Source organism: Amblyomma mixtum, chromosome 7 (genome assembly GCF_055824585.1).
Source record: "Amblyomma mixtum isolate Tamu chromosome 7, ASM5582458v1, whole genome shotgun sequence".
NCBI classification, from domain to species: domain Eukaryota; kingdom Metazoa; phylum Arthropoda; class Arachnida; order Ixodida; family Ixodidae; genus Amblyomma; species Amblyomma mixtum.
The window spans coordinates 25,025,338-25,049,464 of record NC_143018.1 but is presented as its reverse complement, the minus strand read 5'-3'; the positions used below and the strand labels follow the sequence as shown (position 1 = coordinate 25,049,464).

At 47.9% G+C, this 24,127-nt stretch overlaps 3 protein-coding genes across 3 annotated transcripts; 1 reads left to right on the top strand and 2 right to left on the bottom strand.

Annotated features, from left to right (window-relative positions):
* Positions 1 to 156: 156 nt before the first annotated feature.
* Positions 157 to 7,054, bottom strand: LOC149335354 (uncharacterized). Its single transcript, XM_089553910.1, has 3 exons — positions 4,544 to 7,054; positions 2,124 to 2,423; positions 157 to 597 (listed from the first exon to the last, which is right to left on the bottom strand). Exons 1-3 carry the CDS (start codon positions 6,863 to 6,865, stop codon positions 316 to 318), a joined length of 2,904 nt encoding a protein of 967 aa, XP_089410036.1. The 5' UTR covers positions 6,866 to 7,054; the 3' UTR covers positions 157 to 315.
* A 2,586-nt stretch (positions 7,055 to 9,640) lies between these two features.
* Rap1 (RAS oncogene family member Rap1) lies at positions 9,641 to 24,127 on the bottom strand. The gene is made up of 8 exons (XM_089552030.1): positions 24,044 to 24,127; positions 21,073 to 21,152; positions 20,869 to 20,937; positions 20,146 to 20,202; positions 18,716 to 18,856; positions 14,230 to 14,373; positions 13,749 to 13,846; positions 9,641 to 11,303 (listed from the first exon to the last, which is right to left on the bottom strand). Exons 2-7 carry the CDS (start codon positions 21,127 to 21,129, stop codon positions 13,757 to 13,759), a joined length of 558 nt encoding a protein of 185 aa, XP_089408156.1. The 5' UTR covers positions 21,130 to 21,152; positions 24,044 to 24,127; the 3' UTR covers positions 9,641 to 11,303; positions 13,749 to 13,756.
* On the top strand, positions 14,709 to 17,688 carry LOC149335353 (uncharacterized). The gene has a single exon (XM_089552029.1). The coding sequence runs from the start codon at positions 15,203 to 15,205 to the stop codon at positions 17,108 to 17,110; it is 1,908 nt and encodes a 635-aa protein (XP_089408155.1). The 5' UTR covers positions 14,709 to 15,202; the 3' UTR covers positions 17,111 to 17,688.

Genomic DNA, 24,127 nt, shown 5'->3' with positions numbered 1-24,127 from the left:
GCAACATCCTGCGCAACGTACAAAGTTCTAAATTTGCGAAATTGTTTGCCACACTATAGTAGCACTGTCTCATTAAGCACGACATAAGCAGCAGGGTAATTCATGACAAAACAACGAAGCGAGAAAGTCTTCATGAAGAGAGTCTTATGAGCTCGGATAGCTATTTAGATATTGAGCTTAGCGTGGAAGCATTGTGCCTTTGTACATGCCAAGCTATATCCTTTCAACGCTGAGTATCCAGTCCTCTAACCCACTTTCCTCATCATATACTGTGTGCACACAACATTGTGGGGTGCAGTTTTCCAGCCCTGTTACTCATAGGTCCAACAGACTGGCTTCTGTTGGCTCATCTTCGTCTGCTACGATGTGCGAGTGGTTGTAGTGTTCAATCTCAAACATGAACGCAGCTGCCCGTGATGTTTCTGTCTCGGTGACAACGTCCAAGGGTGGGTCATAGGATGCCGATGCAATGCTGTAGACTATCATGACAACGATAAAAATCAGAATGATGGCAGCACAACCAATAATGGCGCCGTTGAAATTGTTTGGAGTGCCCACGATGGCTTCACCTTCGGCGGCGGGCTTATCTTCATTTTGCTGCAAGGAAGAAGTGCCGTGAAAGAACTGTTTAGTGATATCGCAAAATTGTTAAGTTTGAAAACAGCGAAGCAAGGAAACAGTGGAAGGAAACTTTCATTTGAAACTACCACAAAGAATATTGAACGTGAAATTCCGCAAGCAGGTTTTTACAGAAATCAAAGTTGACTCCTAATGATGGCTGAATATGAGCGTTGAGCAATCACAATCCTAGAGCACGTGGTTTTTTGCTTGACTGGCAGAAAGTATTGTATGCTTACTCTCCACACCTCTGGCACTTTCCCTGTAGCGTGCACAACTTCTAGCTAGAGCTCCACCATCTTGGTGTCATCAACTGTGGAAAGTCAGCTCTCAGAACTGTGCATATGGTCTATTTCTTTGCCTCTGCTGCCAGCCTTTTTTTTGTGGTCAAAATTTGCACAGAGATGGCATTTTGAGGTCTGCTTCATATAGTAAAGCCCTATATATCATTTATACTTGTATAGCCTTTGAGGCATAAATGAAAAACCTAACCTGCCTATTGAGCAGTATCCGTGAAGGGTAAAGAACCAGCTATGAGCATCGACATTATCATCTCCCATAAACATCCTAGCAGATGACACTGAATCTTAGGATTGCTCACAGGTGCAACTTTTTCCAACAGACTCACAATCCTAGTTTGTGTGTGCGTGTGCGTGCGTGTTCATTGGACTGTATGTTTTGTTGTATATCTGCTATCCACCACACAGCGTCACCCTCACAGTGGTTGGGCTGGGTCATGTCCTGTAAATAACAAAAAACAAAGCTCTGCTCTTAACATTTACTATTCTTGCTTAACTTGCACTAATACTGAGGTAGCAGCAGACAAGGCAACGTGTGCTTTAGCCTTGATATATCTTATTCACGGAGAAACTTGAGGCAATTTACATTGGCAGTTTTGCAGCTTAGTAGGACAGGTACTGCTGTGTGTGTTAGTTTATCATAAAGCTCGTTCCACTGAAAAAATATTTGGCCACTCAACAAATATTTGATGTTTTCAGACCATTTTTTTTTGTAATAATCTTATTTACAACATGGAGATGCATTATATGCATTATATGCATTATATGCATTATATGCATTATATGACATCTAAAGGCTTATGTCTGCTCTTTCTCATCCTGAATGTAACTCTTGTTGAATTTAAAGCCATGATACATCAGTCTAATTTAATGGGCATAAATTAATGCATTCAATACTGTTATTAATCTGCATTTAGTTACCAGTGAAAACTTGGGACTTGCTGCCACACCCGAATATGAGGTGCACGAGTGGCAGCCGAATGTGAACACTCCCTCTGCCAATTTCTTTTTCATCTGCTCCATGTCTAAATTCACTCATAATGTGTTGTCATTTCCTTCATCACCTGCTTTGATGTGTTGCTCTAATGTGCAGATTTCCTGTAACGAAGTATACAGTGGCTAGTCTGTTGAAGACAAATGCTGTTCAACACTCGACATCAAAGGTCGCACACCTGTCGTAAATTTGCCAGGTGAATTCATACTAACCTCAGGCTGAGCTGCATTTTCGTTCGGCATATTGCCGTCACCAGCGACCGGTTCGATGTTGATAGCTTGCTCGTCTGGCTTTGCCTTGGCTTGTTCTGGTTCGGGATTGGCTTGTGCTGGAAGGCCTGCATCTCCCACAGGTTCTTGTGCAGGGTTTGCATCCTTGGGACTGTCCGGGAGCATAGCGTTGTCTACTTGCACAATATCGGGACCATCCGCGTGCTCAGAAACTTCATCTGTGGGTTGCGAACGGTTTGAGTTGGTATCGTTGACCGGTTGTTCAACTTCAATCGCAAAACCCTGCAAAGACATTGAGGAATCATTGCAGGATGATTTATTGTTAAAATTTTACTTATACTTGCCAATATGTGGCCCTGTAGTCGCAAAGAAAGCCCAACTTGCTTCCTTGAAACCAAATCTCATAGTTCAGAAAAAATTTGTCCTGGTACGGGAAGGCCCTCGGAACCAGCAATTTCCTATAGAGGAAGTGAGCTGGTTTACTTTGTCGCCAATTGAGCTGCATAGCGCAAAAAAATATTCTCGTAAAAAACTTCACAGGTCAGTTGCCACTCTGCAACGTGAATTTCAGCGACAGCTCATGATTAGAAGTCAAAGATGATGTGGTTGCGGAGCGTGCAGCAACTGCGTGAATTCCTCGCTCGCCGTTTCGACAGCACTGTGATGTCAGCTAGGAAGTTAGGGCCACACACATGTGAAAATGCACTGCAACCATGTAAACCGGTTGCCTACTGGTCTTTAGCTATCGCTCAAATTAGCGTTGCTGAATGGTGATTGTCCTCTATTTCACATTTAGAGCGTCAGGTGATCACATCTAATGATGCGGCGCAGTACAACCGGCTGGCTATGACCCATAACGCGAAGCTGTGGTACGCGGCGACCCTCACTTTCTCCATTTTCCTCGCTACATGCCTTCACTTCCTCACACTCGCTTGGTGAGCTGTGTTTAAGGGGACCTTGAAATGATTAAAGATGGTTTTTCTGTATTAGTTGAAAGGGGGGGGGGGGGGGGGGGGGGGGAGATAAAGAACATCACTTTTAATCGCCGATATCTTCGGTGTTACTGAAGCTAGCTCAAAAAATTTTCCACTGCAGTGACGATTGATGGAATACCAATCGCTCCTGTGCTTTTCGTAACATCAGTAAATATCATTTCACAGTCCCTTTAAGGTGGTAATACATTCGGAGAGTGCGGGACATCGCAATAAAAAAGCAGCGTAAGCGCTCTGTTCCCCCAAAGTAACATCCCGTTTGATATCGGCACCCTCACTCCTTTGGATAGTGACCTGGAACTCTAGTGTTGTGGAGGGCAGACGCAGTGACTTTAGGAGAATGAGAGCTGTACCGTTCAAAAACTCGTCACCCGGTCCAACTGCACCTGCATGAAAGTATTTTTGCATGCCCGCCCTCCCCCCTCCATTCCCCACACTGTCCCAACCTCCCTCGTTCCCATTGGCAGGCATTGCTTGCTCGCATCGCTCCACTGCACGCCTGCAAAGCAAATATGTGATTTGTGGCGAAGGTTGTATATACTTAGCGGTACACAACCACTCCTATAGTTTATTCCCCAGCAGCAGCAGCCAAGGGTGTCAGCAGAATTTTGTCCAGGGGTGGGCACCCGATGTCCGGGGATGGGGGAGGTGGTAGGTTTTTAGTTGTTTTCTACTACGGCATAAATAATATCCGTAATTTCAGGGGGGGGGGGGGGGCAACAGCCCCCTCTTGCCCCCCCCCCTTCCGGACGCCCATGGCAGCAGCCCATTCGCAAGTACCGAGACCTGAAGTTTTGGGTACGCCAGCAAGGTTTATGGGGGTTTAACATCCCAAAGTGACTTGGGCTACGAGGGACGCTGTAGTGAAGGGCTCCGGAAATTTCGACCTGTGCCCATCCTGGTAGTCCAGCATGCAAAGCGGACGCCAGTTTATTTGCATGCGTCACTTTATCATTCACCCTTCTTCGTGGGAGGGATGAAGGCCGTTGTCCTTTTGACGCTGATGTCAGGTCTCCTTTTAGATGAGTCTTCGGGGCAACACATTACGTGTGACAAATGTAATTTGAACTGCTCGTCCCATTATGCACCCTTACAGCGTTTCATTGTGACGAGTTATTAAGTTCTAATCCGAACTACGCCGGACTACGTGGACATTCGTTATATATGTGATGCCATGTAGTTTCATAATCCTGGCAGTCATACTCAGATAGCGCTCTTCCTGTTTATGCTGTTTAACTTCTATAGTTTGAGAATTCTTGCGGGTCTGTTCCTAGCAACTACGAAGCATAAAGAAAGCGATGCTCAGAAAGGGACACTAGGAATAGATGGACAACAGCGAAGCAACCCGACGTGATGTACACTCCTGCATCCGCTCTTTTCATGCCACGTTGACTACGATTGAACCAAAACATGTTCAGCCTTTTGACGCAGCTCTTTCATCGGTGCACACCTCACCTTTTCTGCCAGGTTTTCCGTGTCGTCATCGCCAAGGGCAACTGTGGTCGCTGCAGTGGGAGCGCCTAATCCGCGTGGAACCTCGCTTTCGTCCTCGCTTGCGGCATCTTGCATTGCATTTTCGGGTGCTAGCTGTACTACTGGTGTAGCATCGGCTCCCGACGTGTCCACGCATGGTTGAGAAGGTCCGGACTGTTGCATCGTCATCGTCTGTGGCATAGAACGTAACATAGGCGGCTGCTGTGACACTGGCACTCCCGCTGCAGCATTTTGCGGCGATGCTGCTTGTAACTCTGCCGGCTGTTGGGGCAAGGAAAACTGCGGCCCAGGGGACTGAGGTGATAAAGCCCCTGGTACCAAGTTCGTTGGTGACGTTGGCTGCAGCTCGGCCGGTTGCTGCGGCAAGGATAACTGCGCCGATAAAGGTCCTGGTACAGACTGCGCGGCCACGCCTTGAATGGGAGAAACTCTGGCTCCCGCTTGCTCTGCCCCAAGTGCTCCCTGCTGTTTCTGTTCCATGAAATTGGTGAATGGGAGATTGTCTGAAGCCTGCTGTGGCAAGTCGGATACTGCGGCTTGTGCTTGTGGATCGAGTGAGCTGGGGGACTGCACCGTGGGCACAAGTGAGGCGGATGTCGTCATGTCCGAGAGACCTGGTGATACTTGGTCCTTGGCTTCAGTTGGTAGCGAAGGCTGGACTCCGAATGTGGTCGTGGCCTGAGGTTCAACCGGAGCAGTTCCAGGGGCTTGCATGTTCGTGGGTGAAGTACTGGGTGATGCTTTGTCCTGGCCCTCAACCATGAGCGAGGGCTGGATTGCGGATGTAGGCAGAGATTTAGTCATGTCAAAGGCGGCGCCAAGCTGCCCGATGGTGGCAGCTGCAGTGTCTGGAGATGCTTGCAGTTCTTCCTTGTTATCACTTGTCTTCAGGGTTGCGAAATAATCTGGAGGAACTGGTGCGGCAGCAGTCATCTGGCCTGGATCGCTCTCGATCGGCTTTCCTAGAACCTCGGGCGCCTTTGTGGAAGCCTCTGGGCCCTGAGCCTCTTGAGCAACGGTTTTGACATCGGCACCAGTAGCTTGCACATCCGTTGCAGAGGCAATTACGGGCTGTCCTTCGAATTTTGTGCGTTTCTGAGGGACCTTGTTGAACCGAAGCTGCTGCTGGCCACTGGACGTGGCCTGGACGAGTGTAGAGAAGTCGCGGACGGCCTTGGCGGGCGACGCTCGCTTCTGCCTCGCTTCCCAGGTGCATTGTTCGCATCGATCTCGCCCGCTGCTCCGCGAACTGGCGGAGTTCGAACTCCGGGAGCTCAGCCACGTCTGGAAAGAAGGCACGATTGACCCCGGCGGGTAGAAGTAGTAAGGGTGCTGGGGAAGCGGCCAGTAGGGCAGGATGCTGCTCATACCGAACGGGTTCTGTAGGCCGAAGTTACGGTAGGAGTTCATCTGCATGGAGAAGGTCCGGAATATATCTAGAGGGTCCGGGTAGCGGTAGCCGCCGCTGCAGCGACACTCCGAGCAGCAAGAATGCTCCTGGTGGCAACTAGAAGCACCTGACGGAAGCAGCACGTAGTAAGACGAGGGCTGCCCGCTGGCGTTGCACGCGTAATAGTATTGACCACTTTGATACGATGGTTGTGTAGTAGTGACTGAGGTTACCGAGGCCTCGCTCTGAGTGGGACTGACGGGTCTGGGCGGCTCGGTCTGAACTGTAGTACTGGGAACCAGTCTGAGCCGGTACCGGGACCGCACTGTGGGCACGGAAGCTCGAGGGCCTGGCGGTCGCCGCTGCTGGTTGGAAGCGCTGACTGTAGGGATGTTGGCGACGAAATTGGGAGTAGAGCGGACGTCTCGCAGGCAAGACCGGGACAGCGGTCGCACGATGGTGACGCCGATGGAAGAGCTGGAGCTGCTGGAACGAATCATCTCCGGTGCGAACACCGACAGGGACACGTAGTCGAGGGCCTTGGCGATTGGCGACGGTTCTTCGCGACCGCCGGCCGTGGCCGACGAGGAGGCAGTGGGGTCGCTGCTGGACTCGATGGTGATTGACGTCTGCACCAGCGCTCGGTCGGCCAAGTAGCCGAGGGCGCTCTGCAGACGCGAGAAAGGACCTCCGGCTGACGGCGGGTTTTGGGACGTGGCCTCGTTCGGGTTGGTCGCTGGGTTGAAGTACTTGAACGCCGCCTGCCATGGGGACTCTTGTGGACCGCTTTCGGACTGGGCCGGCAGCGACGGCGCACTGGAGGTTTGGGGTGGCGGCTTGCCTGACATGGCTGTCGTTCTTCTGTAAGGGACGCGGCGCGTGGAAGCCAAAGCGTGGCGCGAGCGCAGGCTCGTGGTTCCGAAACAATGGCGCAAAGAGCGTTATAGCACGTGTTGCGGCCTCGCGAAGCGCATGCTTGTTGTTGGCTTGGATGGACGGAAAAAGCTTTATTGCTGATAAATTTAAAGTGTTCTTGACCCTTAATTACGGGTCACTGGGCGCCATGGTCGACCCTGGTCCAGGATGCCGAACTTGACTGCTGCCATATCGTGGCTCGGCCTACAAGAAATCGTTGCGCTTCCTTGTCCTCGCTGGCCAGCAAGTGCTCCCACTGCATCACACTCGGGTGGTTTATTCTTGGCTGCAAGTCTGCCTTAGGGCAGGTCCATGTAACGTGCTCTAGTGTAGGTTTACCCTGACACCACGAACATTCGTCTGCAAATTGTGTGGGGAAAATCTTGTGTTGTTTGTGCAGGTGCGGGTTGGTGGATTGGCACGTATACCTACAGTGGAGGATTGGCAAATCGCTGGCTTCAGGCACTGAACCAGCGCATTTCGTTCTCCTTAACATCGGAGAGGCAGCCATATGACAACAATTTATTAATCTCCCTTGGGCCAAGAAGTGACAGCTGTAACCACTGTAATTACTCGCGGAATAGGCGCATCGTATAGGTACTTGCCATTTTAATCACCAAGTATCAATTTTGTCCACTTAATAAATGCATCTTCCCTGTTAGCACCATTTAAAAAAATAAAAATGAGCCCATCAAGCAGCTGAACCCTCTACCATGTACAGAGCGAACTCTGCTTTTTCCGAGAGTGGGGTGCACCTATAGCGATTCCTTTGTTTCAGGTGAATTTTGCAGCCTTCATCTCAGAAATAAACTGGCTTTTATGCCATATAGCGAACACTAAATATTTCGCTAAACAGGCACATCGTGCGCCATTTTTGTACAGACATGTTTTGCCGCCAGTAGTGACTTGCCGCCAGTAGTGCCGCCAGTAGACACCCGACATGGGGACAAAGGCAACAAAGGCCTGCGTACTTCCTTTTCTGTCCAGCTTCTGCCCGATCTCGACGACTTCACCGCAATGCGCCACTGCCTACTCAGGAAGGCGTGCTTTGCTCCGCACCGTGTAGGAAGGAAAACTAAGGAGAGGCCCTCGTTATCCTAGCTTCACACCTAAAAGTGTGCCGAAAGTCACGTGCTTTCTCAAGGACTACTGGGAGTTTTTGGCCGCCGGGTTACAGTATATTCTAGGCACTATAGCCGGGTGCAGCGGCGTCGTCTGCTGCAATGCCTGCTGCGCATGCGCAAGTGCGCTGAGACGGCGGCCAAGTAGTGGGGAGCCGGCTTCAAAAAACGTTCGAGTTCACGGCGGCGACCCGCACTGGGAGAATGCGAAAGCGTTGACGCCCCTACGGCACTCGTCGTCTCTGGACACGTCAGCTGGGTCCGCACCGTCTCAAAGCAGTTCATGTTAATCACCTTCATTAATTTCGCTCTGGTTACATCCCTTCACCTCAATCACACACTTTGGTTTTCAAATTTGCCGCCAACGATGATTTTCCGTCCACCCACTATATCCCCGTCCAGCCTATACAACCATCCAAAGGTTTTTGCTCATAATTAACAAATTAATCTATGGCAATCAAACTTTGGTTCAATTGTTACTTATTAAACACGTTTCCAACTTTGTTTTCACTCCTCTGCCTATTTTTCCACCATTTTGCCGTCCACGGCTGTTTTCCTGTCCACTCACTATATCGACGTCAGCGCTATTTCGACAGTTTGGGCTCGAATTAATGAACTAATCCTGTTGACATCAGATTTTTCGCGCATAATCCTCTATCAATTACAACCATTCGTTTGATATCCTACCCGACCTCGCCTACATAGCCTAGTAGTGCTTTCGCCTCTCCAGAGTTCTTTCCTTCCTCCATGCTCCGCGCCGACTGCGCGCGGCAGTTTTGCAGCAGACGGCGCTGTTTGTGACGTCACTCAGGCTGCTTCAATATGGCCGCCGCTGCCAGTGGGTGGGGCTTTCTAGCTCAAATGAATTTTTAGGCATGCATAACAATGTCAAGGCTAGTAGCTGAAACTTGAAACCACTTTTTGTTGGCAGACCGTGTCATCATCCCTTAAGTCGTGGCACTTAGATGCTGCTATTTGCATCTATTGTAGCGCTGCATGAAATTTTGCACATCCCTGCAAAAAATCAACCACCAGTATTTTGCGGTAGAAAACAAATTTGCTTTCCGCACGCCTAAGTATGTAATATTTATGTGGAGATATATTTATGTTCGATGAAAAAAAATGCCGTGTCAAAGGAATAACAATTACAGTAATTTGTCAGTCGTAATGCAACTCAGTCTCAACAGACATGCAACTACAATAACTGCCACAGTGCTGTGCACTACGAAAAAATAACTCTGCATTACAGTAAAACCTGCCCCTCAAAGGTTCGTGGGGCACTACACACCTTTGTAGCAGCCCACTGCAGCAAGACCCAAAAATAACTGCCAGGCCTTGACATGATTCAAGAATCATGTGGATCAGTGAAATAAGAGAATCAAATCTGCAGTTTCTGCAACAGCTGCCAAGGGCTCCACGGGCAGAAGGTCTTGGGACCGAAAATGGAGCTTCGGGGCTGAATCCACTACTGTCCCAACCACATGTCTACGAAACAGACTGTGCTTCATCTGAACTGGAGACAGCTGTGCAGTACAACTGTGGCCGCTGGCTACACTAAGCAGCAGCAAAACATTCACACACTCTTAATGGCTGATTAAAAAGTTTATTTATACTTGCGTACGTATGGAGCTCTTTCTCATTCCTACAATCAAATCTGTAGCACCATAAGTACAATCCAAATTCACAATTGCAGTCAATTTCTCTATTTGGCCAGAAACAAGTGTTCCCCACACAGAACACCTTGCACTGTGCTGAACCGCAAGGCTAAGACATAAAACATTTTATCAGGATTGCACCTAGCACTCTTTGCCTCCGACACAAAAATTACAAGACCTTGTAAAGAAGTAACTGCACAAAAAGAAAGTGGCTAAAAACATGCATGTCCTATAAAACTTAAGTGGATCGGGGGAACGCAGTAAAAAGGGGGGGAACAAAAAAGTTCATTCCATACACATGCAAGACCGAGCTGTGCCTTTCTAAAAATATCGGAGAAAAGACAAACGTGTAGCAAAGGGCTGAATTAATAAATAGAAGGAAAAATGTCGTTGCTATCAGAACAAAGAAGAGCGCGACAAAAAAAAAAAAGCATCCCACTAAACAAATGGTGATGTGCACTCCTCTCCTTCATATAAACTATGCCGTGGATTGCTTCAAGATTGCTCCTTATTATATATGTACACACACCGCCACTGACCGACTTCGGTAAAGGGGCGGTCTCTTGCAACCTAGTGCGCAAAATGCAGCCAGAACATAAAACAGGTCACAAAAAGAATCGATTCAGGTCCGTGCCTGGCAGCAAATAAAGTGACAAAAAAGCTAAACAGTGTCTCGAAGCCCGTATAGAGAGCTTGAAAAACAAGGTGTTACACGTGTGTGAGGCCAGAACTTGTGGATGAATGCAAAAAGCTGGTTGGGACGCAAGCAGCAAAAGTGCTATACACAAGAAACGCAACAAAGTGCGAGAAGTCCAGACGAACGGCAAAAGAACCTCACAGAAGGCGAGGGGAGAATTGCTCGCAACCCAAAAATATGTCGGCTATCACGCGACAGTGAGCTCTCAGCAGAGCGTGCTACCGCTATCATTGAACTGTCTTCAACGTTACCGTGAAGACTGGGGCCAGGGGTTTTAGACAGGGGGCGCTGCTGTGCTACTGACATCACACATATCAGATATAAGTGAGAGGCACGTTTGACCGGAAGACCCGACAACGGAAAAACGATGCCGCACAGGCTTTCAAAGAGCATGACCACTGGCCTCAGAAAAAACACTTACACATAGATAGAAGAGCAACGATCGAAGTGAGCAGAGTTTGGCATTAGTATTTTTTTTTTCTTCTTGGGAGCTTCGTTAAAAGTTTCCTGTGGCATCAAATCCACAGAGCAGTGGTAGATTAAGTGGAGGGGGTACTTGAAATGCGTTGTTTTTTTGACAGGGTTCCCAGAAACGATAAAATAGGTTTCCCAAGGCTCCCCTTCAGAGATTTCACAGGTCAGACACTGACAGTGTGTGTGCGACAACGGCAGGTAGCCATTACAGAGAGAGAGAGAAGAGAACGATTGCGCGACGAAAGAAGAAAAAAAAATCTGCGATCGAGTGAGTGCGTGCAGACTGGGGCTTGGCGAGCTTCAAGAGTCGCGGATGTCTCGATTCCTCGCTGCCCACTGTCCGAAGGCCTCATTGCGGGCATGATGATGCAACCAGGAGTTGGGGACATCTGTCAGCCTTGGCGCCAGAGAGGGAGGTCGCAGCCTGGAAAGCCAGAAAAAGGACGCCCACGTGAAGCCTACTCAGCAATGTGAACTGCTGGGTCAGCTGGTTCATGGCCGAAATGGAAGGAACCAGCAGAAAGACGTGTTCCTTCTATGTCTGGTCTTGCATCTTCCACTGGTTCCTTCAGTGAGGCCAATTGGCTGCACACTTTAAATCAATAAATTGATTCGCTGAACAAGGATGTAGAGGTGCACAGACTGCTTCAGTTTGCAGTCTGTGTCCTCTATGCAATACTCTTCCAAAGAAATAATGCACTAAATCAGTGCACATAATTTATACACTTATACACAAGGGATAAATGCATAATGACTATAAGTAGTATTCATTAGAACAAGAAATGCGTAAACAATACATGCCCACAAAGAATCTGACAGATACAGGCCAAAGTAACTACGTAGCACAACAGTTACATCTAACAGACATGAAAGTTGACAAAGGAAGGGAAGGGGGGGAGGGCGGGGGACGACAAGATTTCAGGTTTCAGGACACTGTCTACTAGTAAATTTCTAGCAGGTATCAGGTACTGACGTTCAGCGCATTGATTTTTTTTCCCTATGCAGTAGCCAATGTAATCAAGACGTTAATGAGGCAGTAGCGCACAGCAATGGGACATCCCACGAGTAATCAAAGAGGAAGTAAAGAAAGCCTTAGGAGCAATGCAAAACGGAAAGCAGCCGGTGAGGATCAAGTATGAGCACATCTGCTCAAGAACTGGGGAAATTGTGCTAGAAAAACTAGCCACTCTGTATATGCAATGCCTTGTGACCTCTAGCTATCGCAATCTTGGAAGGACGCTAACATCATAATCCACAAGAAAAGTTACAGACCGATCAGCTTACTGTCTGTTCCCTTCAAGGCATTTACTAAGATAATCAATCGATAATTTAGTCGGGACAACCTTTGACTTCAATCAACCAAATGAACAGGCAGGCTGTTGTAAAGGATACTCGACAATAGACCATATTCACGCTATCATTCCGGTGATAAAGAAATGTGCAGAATATAACCAACCCCTATATATAGCCTTCATTGATTACGAGAAAGCATTTGACAGTCGAGACCTCAGCAGTCATGCAGGCATCACGGAATCGGGGTGTAGAAGAGTGTTATATGAAAACATTGGAAGATATTTATAACAACTGCGCAGCTACCATAGTCCTCCATAAAGTCTGCAATAAAATTCAAACAAGGAAGGAGTCTGGCAGGGGGGCATGATCTCACCAATGCTATTCACCATCTGTTAACAGGAGGTATTCAGAGGACTGGTTTTTGAACAGTTGGGGATAAGAGTTAATGAAAAATATCTCAGTCATCTGCCATTCGCTGATGACACTGCCTTGATGAGGAACTCGGGGGGATGAATTGCAGAGCAGAACGGTGGATCTAAAAATTAATTTGCAGAAAACCAAACTAGTGTTCAACAGTCTCGGAAGGGAACAGCGGTTTGCGATTGGTAGCAAGGTGCTGGATATGGTAAGTGACAACTACTTAGGCCAAGTAGTGACTGCAGATCCGCACAACGAGAGTGAAATAACCAAAATAAGAATGGAGCGGAGTGCATTAGGCAGGTTCCCTCAGATCAGGAATGGCAAGTTTCTGACCTTTAGGGCAGAAACTTGGAGACTGACGAAAAGAGTTCAACTTAAATTAAGGACAATGCAGCGAGCTATGGAAAGGAAAATGATAGGTGTAACGTTAAGAGATTGGAAGAAAGCAGTGTCGGTCAGGGAACAAATGAGGGTTAATGATACCCTAGTCAGAATCAAGAAGAAATGGGCTTCGGCGGGGCATGTAATGTGAAGGCAAAATAACAGATGCTTGCTAACGGTAACGGACTGGATACCAAGAGAGGGCAAGCGTAGCAGGGGGCAGCAGAATGGGCAGATGAGAACTTTGCGGGCTACACCCACTGTAAGAATGTTTTACAGTGGGTGTAGCCAGGCTGACGATGATTTTAACAAATAAAGTGACAGCCAGTTTTACTCCGAGCGGCTTGGTGCTCAGCACTTCTGGGAAGAAATGCTCAGAAAAAAGGCCTTGGACAAAACCGATGCGCTGACGGGTCAGTGACTTGTTTAGTCGCCAAACAACTTAAATCTGCCTTGCATCAAGTACTTGCTGCCTGTACATCGCCGATGCCGGGATCACCAGTCGCACAGCGCGCACCATGAGCAATGAGTGGCGACGTGCGGCTGTAGGCAAACCTCATCAGCCAGAAACAGATCTGCATAAATTCTGCACACAAATTTTGTTTGTTTTGGATGATACGAATATTTTTTGTGACCCCGTGAGGTTAGTAAGATCGAGTCTACTGTGCTGTATGCTCGTAGTCAAGATGGTAAGCAATAGGTGCAGTGTTGATCCACCTGGGTGTCAAACACCGAGCCACACACAAGGCAAAGAAAGGCAGGGATTTGAACTCACGTGCTTTTCTACAATAGGACACACTTGGACTTCTTTTTGGTGTTTGGCTTCTTCTCGGGGTTCTTGCGGTTGATCTGCCGGACGAGGTCATAGAAAATCTGCGAGAATGAGGGAAAAGAGCTCTAATGGTGGCTCCAGACTTAGGAGAGGCACTAAATCTTCAGGTCCAGCAGGCTGCACGGCAAAGCTCTGGTGGAGACTCCTGCTCTAGACAAATCATCTGGTAGTTGGCACATCAACAGACATCTTGAATGGTCTACGCCTACTCTTCTCTGGTACATATACACATAGCAAACCTAGCTTTGTGCCTTATTTCAAGACACTGAAATTCTCAACTGTGTGCCTCAAGCTCCAGGAACATGCGAGTTATATCCACTTGTGCTTTGAGCAGTGTGATTCAAGACTACTAGAGATTACTTCGCGATAAGCTGTCCATAATACTCTCATAGCAGTATTAAGCCTGCGTGCCTTTGACCCTCACCTCGTTGACGTTGATCTTGGCCTTGGCAGAACTCTCGAGGAAGGCGCAGTTGTTGAACGAGCGGGCCAAGTTTGCCCCCTGGTCCTTGCCGACCACCCTCTCATCTTCCAGGTCGCACTTGTTTCCCACGAGAATCATTGGCACCTGCACAGGGGCGAGGTGTGCCATCAACACATGTACTACACGCACGCGGTCAGTGACCTTCGATTTGCTAAGCTATCAACCAAGAGTTCACGGGATTGTGCACACTGCATAATACGAGTGCACCACCAACTAAACCAGTGCTCATTGTCACTAGATTATGGTATGAAACTGGGAACACCGACCCGATATAAAGTGAAATCTTGTCAACTAATTTCAAAGGACTGCAAAAATTATTTAGAAACTTTAACGAATGCCTGAAAATCAATGGTGATTAAAACTACCCACCACCGTGCCACATATTTGTGAGCTATCTCAAATGAAAGGTACAAGTGATTTAAGGGGAGACGCGGCTCTTTAAGATCGAAAAATCGCGAAAAAATCGGTTTTCTGAAATATTTTTTTTCGGAATCTTCAGGTTCTGAAGAGCCTGTTTCTCAAATATTATGGTCCTCTGACAAGTATTTATCATGTTATTAAATTTTAAAGTCAGTACAACGACAGTGTTCGCTCATAAAAAGCCCTCAAAATTGGACAAATTCAAACTCGCGCCCCGTCGCAACGGCGCAACGGAGCGCGGCCATTTTGGTTTCGTTTTGAAGCTGCGTTCTTCTGCTATCCATTTTTTAGCGGGAAACAGTTCTCCGTCTGGCAACAGTGGAGCTAGCCCGCCGCAAAAAAATACAAGCAAGCGAGCGCCATTGGTGCTTTTGCATCACGTGTAGCAAATCCTGCCTCCCGATTGGACGCCGGGAAGCAGCGTCTGCTGGACAAAGAAGCGTCGTTCGCCATTTCGAGCGGAGCACCGCGCTACTGCCGTGTCTACCTCGCGATGGCTGGAGGAAAACGGAAGTTTCGAACCGCTCATGCCTTTGGCAAAAAGCGCAAACGGCGGCCGTGGACACGCGAGGAGCCATCAGACCCGCCAGCAGCAGCGACGATTCCCACGAGTCAGTGCGACGCAGCTACGGAGGGAGCGGTGACGGCGGGAGCAAGCGCTGCATCGGCGCCCGTTGCGGTGCCGAAAACAGTGCGCGTCGACACGCCAATGCTTTCCGAAGCCGAAAAAATGGCAATTGATCTCCACGCACAAGAAGAAGAGCGACGGCTTTCTGCGATGTCCGCTACCCGCCGCAAGCAATCTATTTTGGGAGGCATCGACGAGGCGCCGGGAGACGGGACGGCGTTCACCGTTCTAAGCCTCGCAGCCGTGAACGAGCTTCTCAAATGCGTGCAGTGCACTGTGTGCCGTAGTCCTGTGACGCTGTCAAAGAAGGGCCGTGAGTACGGAATTGCAGTCAAACTCGTCGAGTGCGATTCTTGCGGAGAGCTCAAGGCCGGGTGGAGCTCGCCGAGAGCAGGTGGGAACGCGACGTGCAACCCGTTTGAAGTTAACGTGCTCGCGACCCGTGCCGTTACGAGCACAGGAAACGGTCAAACCGTCCTCAATGACATATTTTCGGCGCTAAACATTTCGCGACGTGGTTTGCACCAAAAAACGTATCAAAAATATGTGAAGAGAAAGCTGAACCCTGCCTCCCTGAATGCTGCCACGCATGTGATGAGCGAATGTGCGGATGCCGTGAAATCCTTGTACGGTCAGCTAAACTTCGGAAATCCCGGCAATATTGCAGTTTCCTATGATGGAACATGGCTAACGAGAGGCCATTCCTCGCACATCTGTGTGGGAACAGTTATTGAACTCTTTACCGGGTATGTGCTCGATTTTGTAGTTCTTTCGAACTTTTGTTTAGGATGCGAACTGGGCCCGAAAGAAGGTGACCCTCGCTATGAAGCATGGCGAGCTGGCCACCTGTGTCAAAAAAACAGCTCGAGCAAGCCCGGCCAAATGGAAGTGGAGGCTGCGAAAGTACTGTTTGGCCGATCACTGGATAAGCATGGACTACGGTACACAACCATGTTGTGCGATGGTGATAGTCGTGCATTCAATACCCTGCATGAAGAACAAATTTATGGCTTTGTGGAAATCGAGAAGGAAGACTGCATTAACCATATTCACAAACGCATGGGTGCTGCCCTGAGAAGTCTACTGCAAAAAAACAAGGGAGACGGCAAGAGGAGCCTTGGTGGAAAGGGCAAGCTCACAGGTGAGCTTGTCACGAAACTGTCCACCTACTATGGACGGGCATTGAAAGCAAACCAGGGCAACATTGAAGCTATGAAAAATGCTGTCCTCGCAACTTACTTTCACATAGCCTCCACGGACGCAAAGCCAAATCATTCGCTCTGCCCAAAAGGTGAAGAAAGCTGGTGCACTTACAATAAGGCCGTGGCAAAGAAGGAACCTCCACCCAAGCACAGATGCAGCCTGCCAGATTATGTTGCAGATGCACTGCTGCCTATATATACGCGCCTCTCTGACGAGAAATTGCTTGAACGCTGCCAGAGAGGCAAAACGCAGAACTCAAACGAGTGCCTACACTCGGTGATATGGTCACTCGTACCAAAACACAGGCATGCCTCTCTTTATACTGTTGAGAGTGCAGTGGCAGAAGCTGTCACAAGGTTTAACGCTGGCAAAGAGCGTGCCAGTGAGGCCATCCTCAGGGAACTGCACGTGAACAGAAGCAGTGTGATGCGCCAAAGATGCACCGAGAAGGACCAGCGTCGGCTAGTAGCATCTGACAGGAAGCATGCAGATGCTGAAAACTTTCGGCAGGCAATGAAAAGAAAACGAGGGAAAGAGATTGATGAAGACTATGTGCCTGGAGGCTTCTAGCATAAGATCCTTTGAACTACAAGTCTGAATTTACAGAAAATAAACTCTGGACCTGTTTTCAAACTTCTTTCCTTGTTTTCTCAAAACTGATTTTTTAACCACTGCACACACTGTTGCCCAAGATATCTCCAGATGTGGTGGTCAGATTTGGACAATTCTTGTTGCATTTTAAAGCTTTTGAATTACTCTCTGCAATAAAATAAAAACAATGTAACATTTCTCTTTCCAAATTTAATTAAAATGGAGGGGCTATTTTTCAAAAATTCAAAATTTTTAATGGGTGTATTTCACAGGTCTGTAACTTCTATGTCAGTGAACCAAAAATTTAAATTATGCTATGGTTGCACACTCTGGCTTTTGTAGAACATATAGACATCAAATTTTAATAAATATTTTATGAGGAACTTAATCAAAACCTGGGCAGAATAATTAGTCCTAAATTAATGAGTATTTCAAAATCTAAAAAATATAGGTAAAAATAGATTGCATATTTGTGTTCACAACATAAAAATACATTAGATATGCTAATTTCATCAATGTATGATAAAAATTGTCAAAGTTAGTTTAAAGAGCAGTGTCTCCCCTTAAAAATCCACGTTCATTTAAGTAACCTACTTAACTAAGACCAATGCTTACGTGCCCAGAAAAAAGACAGGGGGCCTTCAGCTACATGAATGGGCAATAACCTCCATTAATTCAAGCAAGGCTGTCACTAGTGCAGGCTGGTTTATGCATAAAGTGCTCAAATGCTATTCCGAGTCTACACTAGCCACCATGTGCCAGTGCAATCCGTACTGGCAAGTCTGGTCTGGGGTACATCAGATGGCAATGTGAACAATGACCGAAAGAGCATTACGCTCCAATAGGGATGCTCGATAAGGTTGAAGTGTTACAGCCGATGCATCTATGCAAGCACTCTGCTGAGCCAGTGACATGTTGCTCATAGTGCTTCGCAACTCAGACAAGAAGAGAAGGAACTAAATGACACAGTTATTGTGGGTATCGAAATGAAAAAGTAAGTACAAGGCATTCCATGGTAACTGAGTAGTACCCGCTTCGAACAGGATGTCCTTATTCCTCTCATGGCCCTGAAGCAACAATACGCCATTCATGCAACCTCACTGCTTCCCCCGAGAACTGACCCTAACCACAACAGATCAGACATTCTCCGTTGAAACTGCTCTTCTGAACCACGTTTTTTATCCTCGTGGTGTTTGAAAAAAATTAGTTTAGTTCTTAACATCAAAGGCTGTCCCCGACTTTCTCAAAGTTCAGTCTGCTCTGAAAGCAAAATTATAGCTTTATGCATCTATCACCTGCTGTTGCTAGTTTACTACGTCACTCGCTGAGGTCAAATTCAGTGAAGCTCACTACCTCAGGGCTATGGAATGATGAATTTGTAGCACTGAGGCATTAACAACGAACCAGAAAAACTAAAGGGCAATTTATTCTGGAGAGAGATTTTTGCAGAATGCAATATTCAACATTTTTCAGATTAGAAACATAGGTTCTTGGCGCAGTATCGAAAAATAAGCCCTTGGAAAAAAAAAAAATCAATTATAACGAAGTTTTCAGCGACCAAATTTCCCTCCTGCACCCACTCACATCATCCATGTCCTTGACTCTGAGGATCTGCTCCCTGAGGTCCTGGAGGTCATTGAAGGTTGACTGGGCCGTGATGGAGTAAACGAGCACGAAGCCTTGGCCATTCTTCATGTAGAGGTCGCGCATTGCTGTAAATTGCTCCTGCAGGGGGGAAGAGGCAGAAAAATGAGTTTGCAGACCTCAAGGTAGTACACAGAAGAGCTGTCTTGCATGAACTGAACATGTCCCGAAGGCAATCGGAAGGCACAGTAACAGAACAAACTAGTTATCATGTAGCCTTTTCCATTTCATACACCAGCCGTGAGCCATACTGCAAAGCTACCAGTGAGCAGAGGCATGGAAAAGTCTCCGGCAAAATGTGGTTCCATGCTTGTGCTGTAGATTCACACTTTGGTACAGGTGAGCTGTGAAAGTACCTTCCACACTTTGTTACACCCGACATTTATGCAAGCAATGCTTTGTGTTCTTACAAGTCTTGCAGGACCACAGTGCATTTGTGCAGCAGATTTGCGCAATTTCTGTGGATCTAAAGATCAAAATTGTGGGGTTTGGCACACATCGGTGAACTGCAAGTACTCTCGCAGCTGACCGCATGTAGAGAATTTATTTAACCAGTGGCCACATTCTGGAATCATGGCGCCATCAGGATATCACATTCGCACACGCTAATCAGTTTGGACACAAGTCTTAAGCGTCAAGCCCTGTTAGACTTCAGCGAAAACAGCTTGTACCTTTTCCTTTAATTTATGCCAAAGGACGAATCTGTGAAATTAAAACATGCAAGAAAAATACACACAAGGTCTAAATGACATGAAGGTAAGTGGAGGATCCACACACTTCTTGCAAGCACTGCTTCAATGTTACCTTGTCCGCACAGAACAGTTTCACATGAGTTCTTTGCTAAGTGGTAGAAGTTTTTTTTCGTGATCACAGCCCAGGCAGCTAGAAGGTGCTTACTGATGCCGTGGCCTCGTTTGATGCGCCCGGAAATAGATTCTCACAGAGGTTTCAAGGCCGAATGCACGTTTGGCATGCGTAATGAATGCGTGGAGGACGTGTCACGCTTGACGGAATGCATCCGCACCACCAAGGATGGATGTGCCGACCAATATCTTTCGCTGCAGTGAGGCGCTGCAACGGACGTTGCATCACGCGAAGGTGAAAGCACTGCCGAAAGTGGTGGTGTGTGGGGACACCACCCTTGGCAAAGCTTCACGAGCCCAACTAAGCCCACTGCAGGACTAAGACCTCTCCCGAACCTCTCACGTGAGAGCCATCCACGCTGGCGTGTACTTACTGCGCTCAAGTCTTCAACTCTGAGTTCTCAGACAATCTAAAGTTTGAACCATGAGAAGACAAAGTCACACAGGCTTTACTACAACTGTCATGAAGCAAGTGAGCTGCACACTATGGGAATGACCCCGACTCACCGTTCCGGCAGTGTCCAAGATTTCCAGCATGCACTGTTGACCATCCACTTCCACTTGCTGAAAATTGAAAGACAGAAGGAATGCCAATGAAATACCTGCATTTTGAGCACAACTACTTTTTAGGGTTTAGTGACAACTACTCGAAAAAGGTTTATGATAAGTCAGCCCCCAATTTTAGAAACAAGTAACGAGACTTGTTCCTTGAACACGATTTTGTTATCAGCAAATCTCTCCAATAGGTATGCTAAAAGGCAGCATCATTATCCAAAAATAACCCCTTTTGTACAAATAACTGGTTTAAGTCATTCTATCCAAGGGCACTGACAGATTCGACCTAACTTACAAATAAAGAAGCATTACAGCCATCCTTGCAGTAGTTCCTCATTTGCAGGTCAAAATTTGGTGCCTATTTAATTTGTTCACAGTTTTGCCTCATATCCTTTTGTATGTGCATCATGCAGTGTTCTATACAGGCAAAAGCCTTTAATGTTTCATACTGTCGTGACCAAGGAATGTTAGCAAGTGTGCCCGCGTTTCGGCGTCACTGCTAAAAAAAAAAACTGTCGAGGCTGGGAATCAATCCAGAGCCGTTGGCATTCGAAGTGGAGATGCTACCACTCCGCCACGAAGGCTCAGCGTTTGAGCATGAATGAAGGCGCATCTAGTGAATGCATGGCCTTGTAACCAAGACAAAGAGAACAGGATGAATTCAAATGCACTCACCTTCCTGTAACTGTCTTCAATGGTTGGGTCATATTTTTCCACAAAGATGCCCTGAACAAACTGTACTGTCTGTGGAAGCAGGCAAAAACAACAACAAAAAAGTTAGATTACCCTCATCAGTTTAAGAAAAATAAAAGAGAGAGAGAGAGAGAGAGAGAGAGAGAGAGAGAGAGAGAGAGAGGGGGGGGGGGGTTGAACACTTACCAGGGCACTTTTACCAACACCTCCGCTTCCCAACACCACAATCTTGTACTCCCTCATTGCAGACCCAGACAGGGCTACGGCTGCATCAGAAAAATGGCGAAATGAATCAGTAAAAGGAGAGGTGACCACGGGCTCGGCAATTCACGGAGTGCTCACGCTATCAGTGCAAACAGAAAACACCAGTGGCTTATCTCTGTGCCCGAGAGTCTTCGAGTGCCCCAAGTACACATGTGCCGACAAAGGCATTGGTCAATGCTGCCAATATTGTGGGGAAAGCGACAGCCAGTTTAACCTCAAATTAGTCAAAAAAGCTTGACTTGAACGCCATACGCTGCCTATGCTTGAAGATGCCATAAGTACTACTGGTCCTACAGGAAATGTGAATATATTCTGTGTTATTACTCACGCGTGTGATGCGACAGTGACTCACAATAAGCTGCTCCAATGAATCATGGCTGGCACTCACACAGGTGAATGTAAGGATACTAATCACAGCATTGCAGTGCATTTCACACAGTAAAGGACACAGGGAAAGCCTTCCAGGCTACATTTTTCACTAGCGTGTACATCCTAAATACAAGAACCTGCAAGTATAGTAATAACTGCAGCGGCTATGGCAATGCTCACCCAGCTATGAACACGCCAGTCGCTTAGCAACTCTAACAAAGACCTTGACTTTTTGCGTAACAAAGAATGTGTACCAATGCGACATCTGTGCGTCTAACGCAACGCATAACATAGATAACTAAAGTTACCGTGCACAGCTGCTCGCAAGTAGAGTGTAGAAATAAGGCTCCGCTAAAGAGGGCGATCTGTGACAAGACAGCTGCCGCCTGACATACGACAGGGCGCCTTCAAACTTGTGACCTCGTTCAAAAATAAGAGCCAGGAGGCCGGAAGCCCCCCCCCGGAGCCACTTCCGCATCTTTTTAGGTGCTTGCTCCACTCTCTCTGAACATCGAACATGTTCTGACTTTTTTCAAAGCAAGGCCGCTGCTTCTTAGCAATACGTGTGTACAGGTACTTTCCTACATAAAGGTAGATAGTCACAAAAACTCTTGAGCTGCGAGAGGCCCCGAAACAATACGCTGCACGAGAAACTTTCCGACCACCCACAGCCTGCTAGACGCACTCCCCACAAGGCTGCTGGCAGCCATCCAGCCACTACGTCTCCAGCACAGCTGTCGCGTCCCTGCCCCAGACACTAGATGAATGACCTCGTGTTCTCAAAAAAAAGTTGGGGAGTGCCACCACCCTCGCCGCAAGGACAATGAACAAGTTAGCAGGGTGCTCCTCATTAGGCCATTGCATGAATGGTGGCAGTGAAATTAAGTACCCATCAACTCCACTAAAGTACTGAACAACGCCAGCCTACGCTCCAAATGAACAACCCAGACTAAACACATGCCTGGTTAGATCCATTTAAAGCAAGGACCATACATCAACGCAAGGGTGAACTACTACAACTGGAGGATCCATCCAAAGTAGCATTTCCCTAAAGATTAAGAAAGGGTGCTTTAAGGTGAATAGAAGCAGAGATTACCACGTACTCTATTCTTCAAGATGGAAACGTTGGTTATGCTCAAACGGTAGGTTCAATTGACAGACAGCTCATACAGCGCGCATGGCGACATCTTGCATAACCCACTGAGCTAGCACGCTTACCAAAACGAATTTGACAAGAATTTTGCGGAAATCACGAAGTCGTTCCGCCGACGAGCAATGCAGTTACGCTGAAGTTCCAAGCTCCTAGCGAGGACTCACGCTGGTACAGCAGCGCTGCGAACAAGACGTCCCCTGTCCAAATATACACGGTCTAGGCGGCGCGCGGACGGAAACCACTCGCGTGAGCGTAGCGGGACCCCAAGCGGAGGAGAGGAAACAACCAAAAAAACATACATCGCAAGCTCGAGCTACGCTGGAGTGGGCGTTTCTCTCCACCACTTTTTTTTTTTCTTTTTCGTTCTGTTACGCCTGTCATCTTTTCCGGCGAAGCGAGCGAAGGCGGCATATTGGACGACGGCCAAGATCGACGGACCACGCACGCACCATTGACCGCACCGGTGTGGTGGCCTCTTCATTCAGCGCGCGAGTTTGTAAGCTCCAAAACTCCACGCCGCGTATGGCATCGCCATTTCGAGCCGCGGGCGCGCCAAGGTGACAGCGCCGTACTACGCTACGCCTCGCGCGTGTGTATCGCGCTCGACCCGAAGCGGGGAGGCGGCTAATACGACGGAAAATGCGACACGCATAGCCTCCCCCCACCGCCGCAGCTCCGCCCTCGCGAAGTTGCGCTTCGAGACTCTACGCACACGCCCCAAAATTGCGGGCAGCAGGAGTCGTCGGCGGCGACATCGCCCACCACCATCGCGACAGAGATGTCCTCCAAAGGAAGAGGAAAGGAACAGATGAGAGCGCAGGGGAAAAAAAAAAAAATGCGTGACCCGCCTTCCCGTCGCTGGCGGGCGTGCTGGGGCTCTTGACAGCGAGCTAAACGCGTGGAGGTGCCGAAATACGGGGCAAACCGCGGTGGCATTCCGCGGAAATCATACACATGGACGGGATAACTGTCGTGACTCAAGTAGATTCCTTTTATGGATGTCAACGATCTCTCCTTGCTTTGATTAGGAGGAGGCGAAAAAATGCATTCCGAGCGTGGGTTGCCACAAAAAGAGACTGTCCTTGATGGTAAAAAAGCGGCAGCTGTCTCTGCTGTTGCGGCGATGCTGAACGAATAGCCCTGCCTGGCCTCCACGTAAGGCTTCGGGGGTCCTTCACTATCGTACGAGATGAGTATTTTCATAAACAATCAGGGCAACCCTTAGCAGACTGTAGGCCTAGCAGCGACCGACGGTGGTAGTGCGATCCAATGCAGGGGATTAGATAAAAATAACCTCGTGCGGTTAAGCAGGTGCAGCACAAAATACGAACAGGACACAGAAATTGACGCGAGGAATAAAATCCCACATACCTTTAGGTAGGATACCAGAATATAGATATACAACAGGGCGATGCCTCTGTGCTTCCTGGCGCAATGACGTCAGGTCCCTGGCGC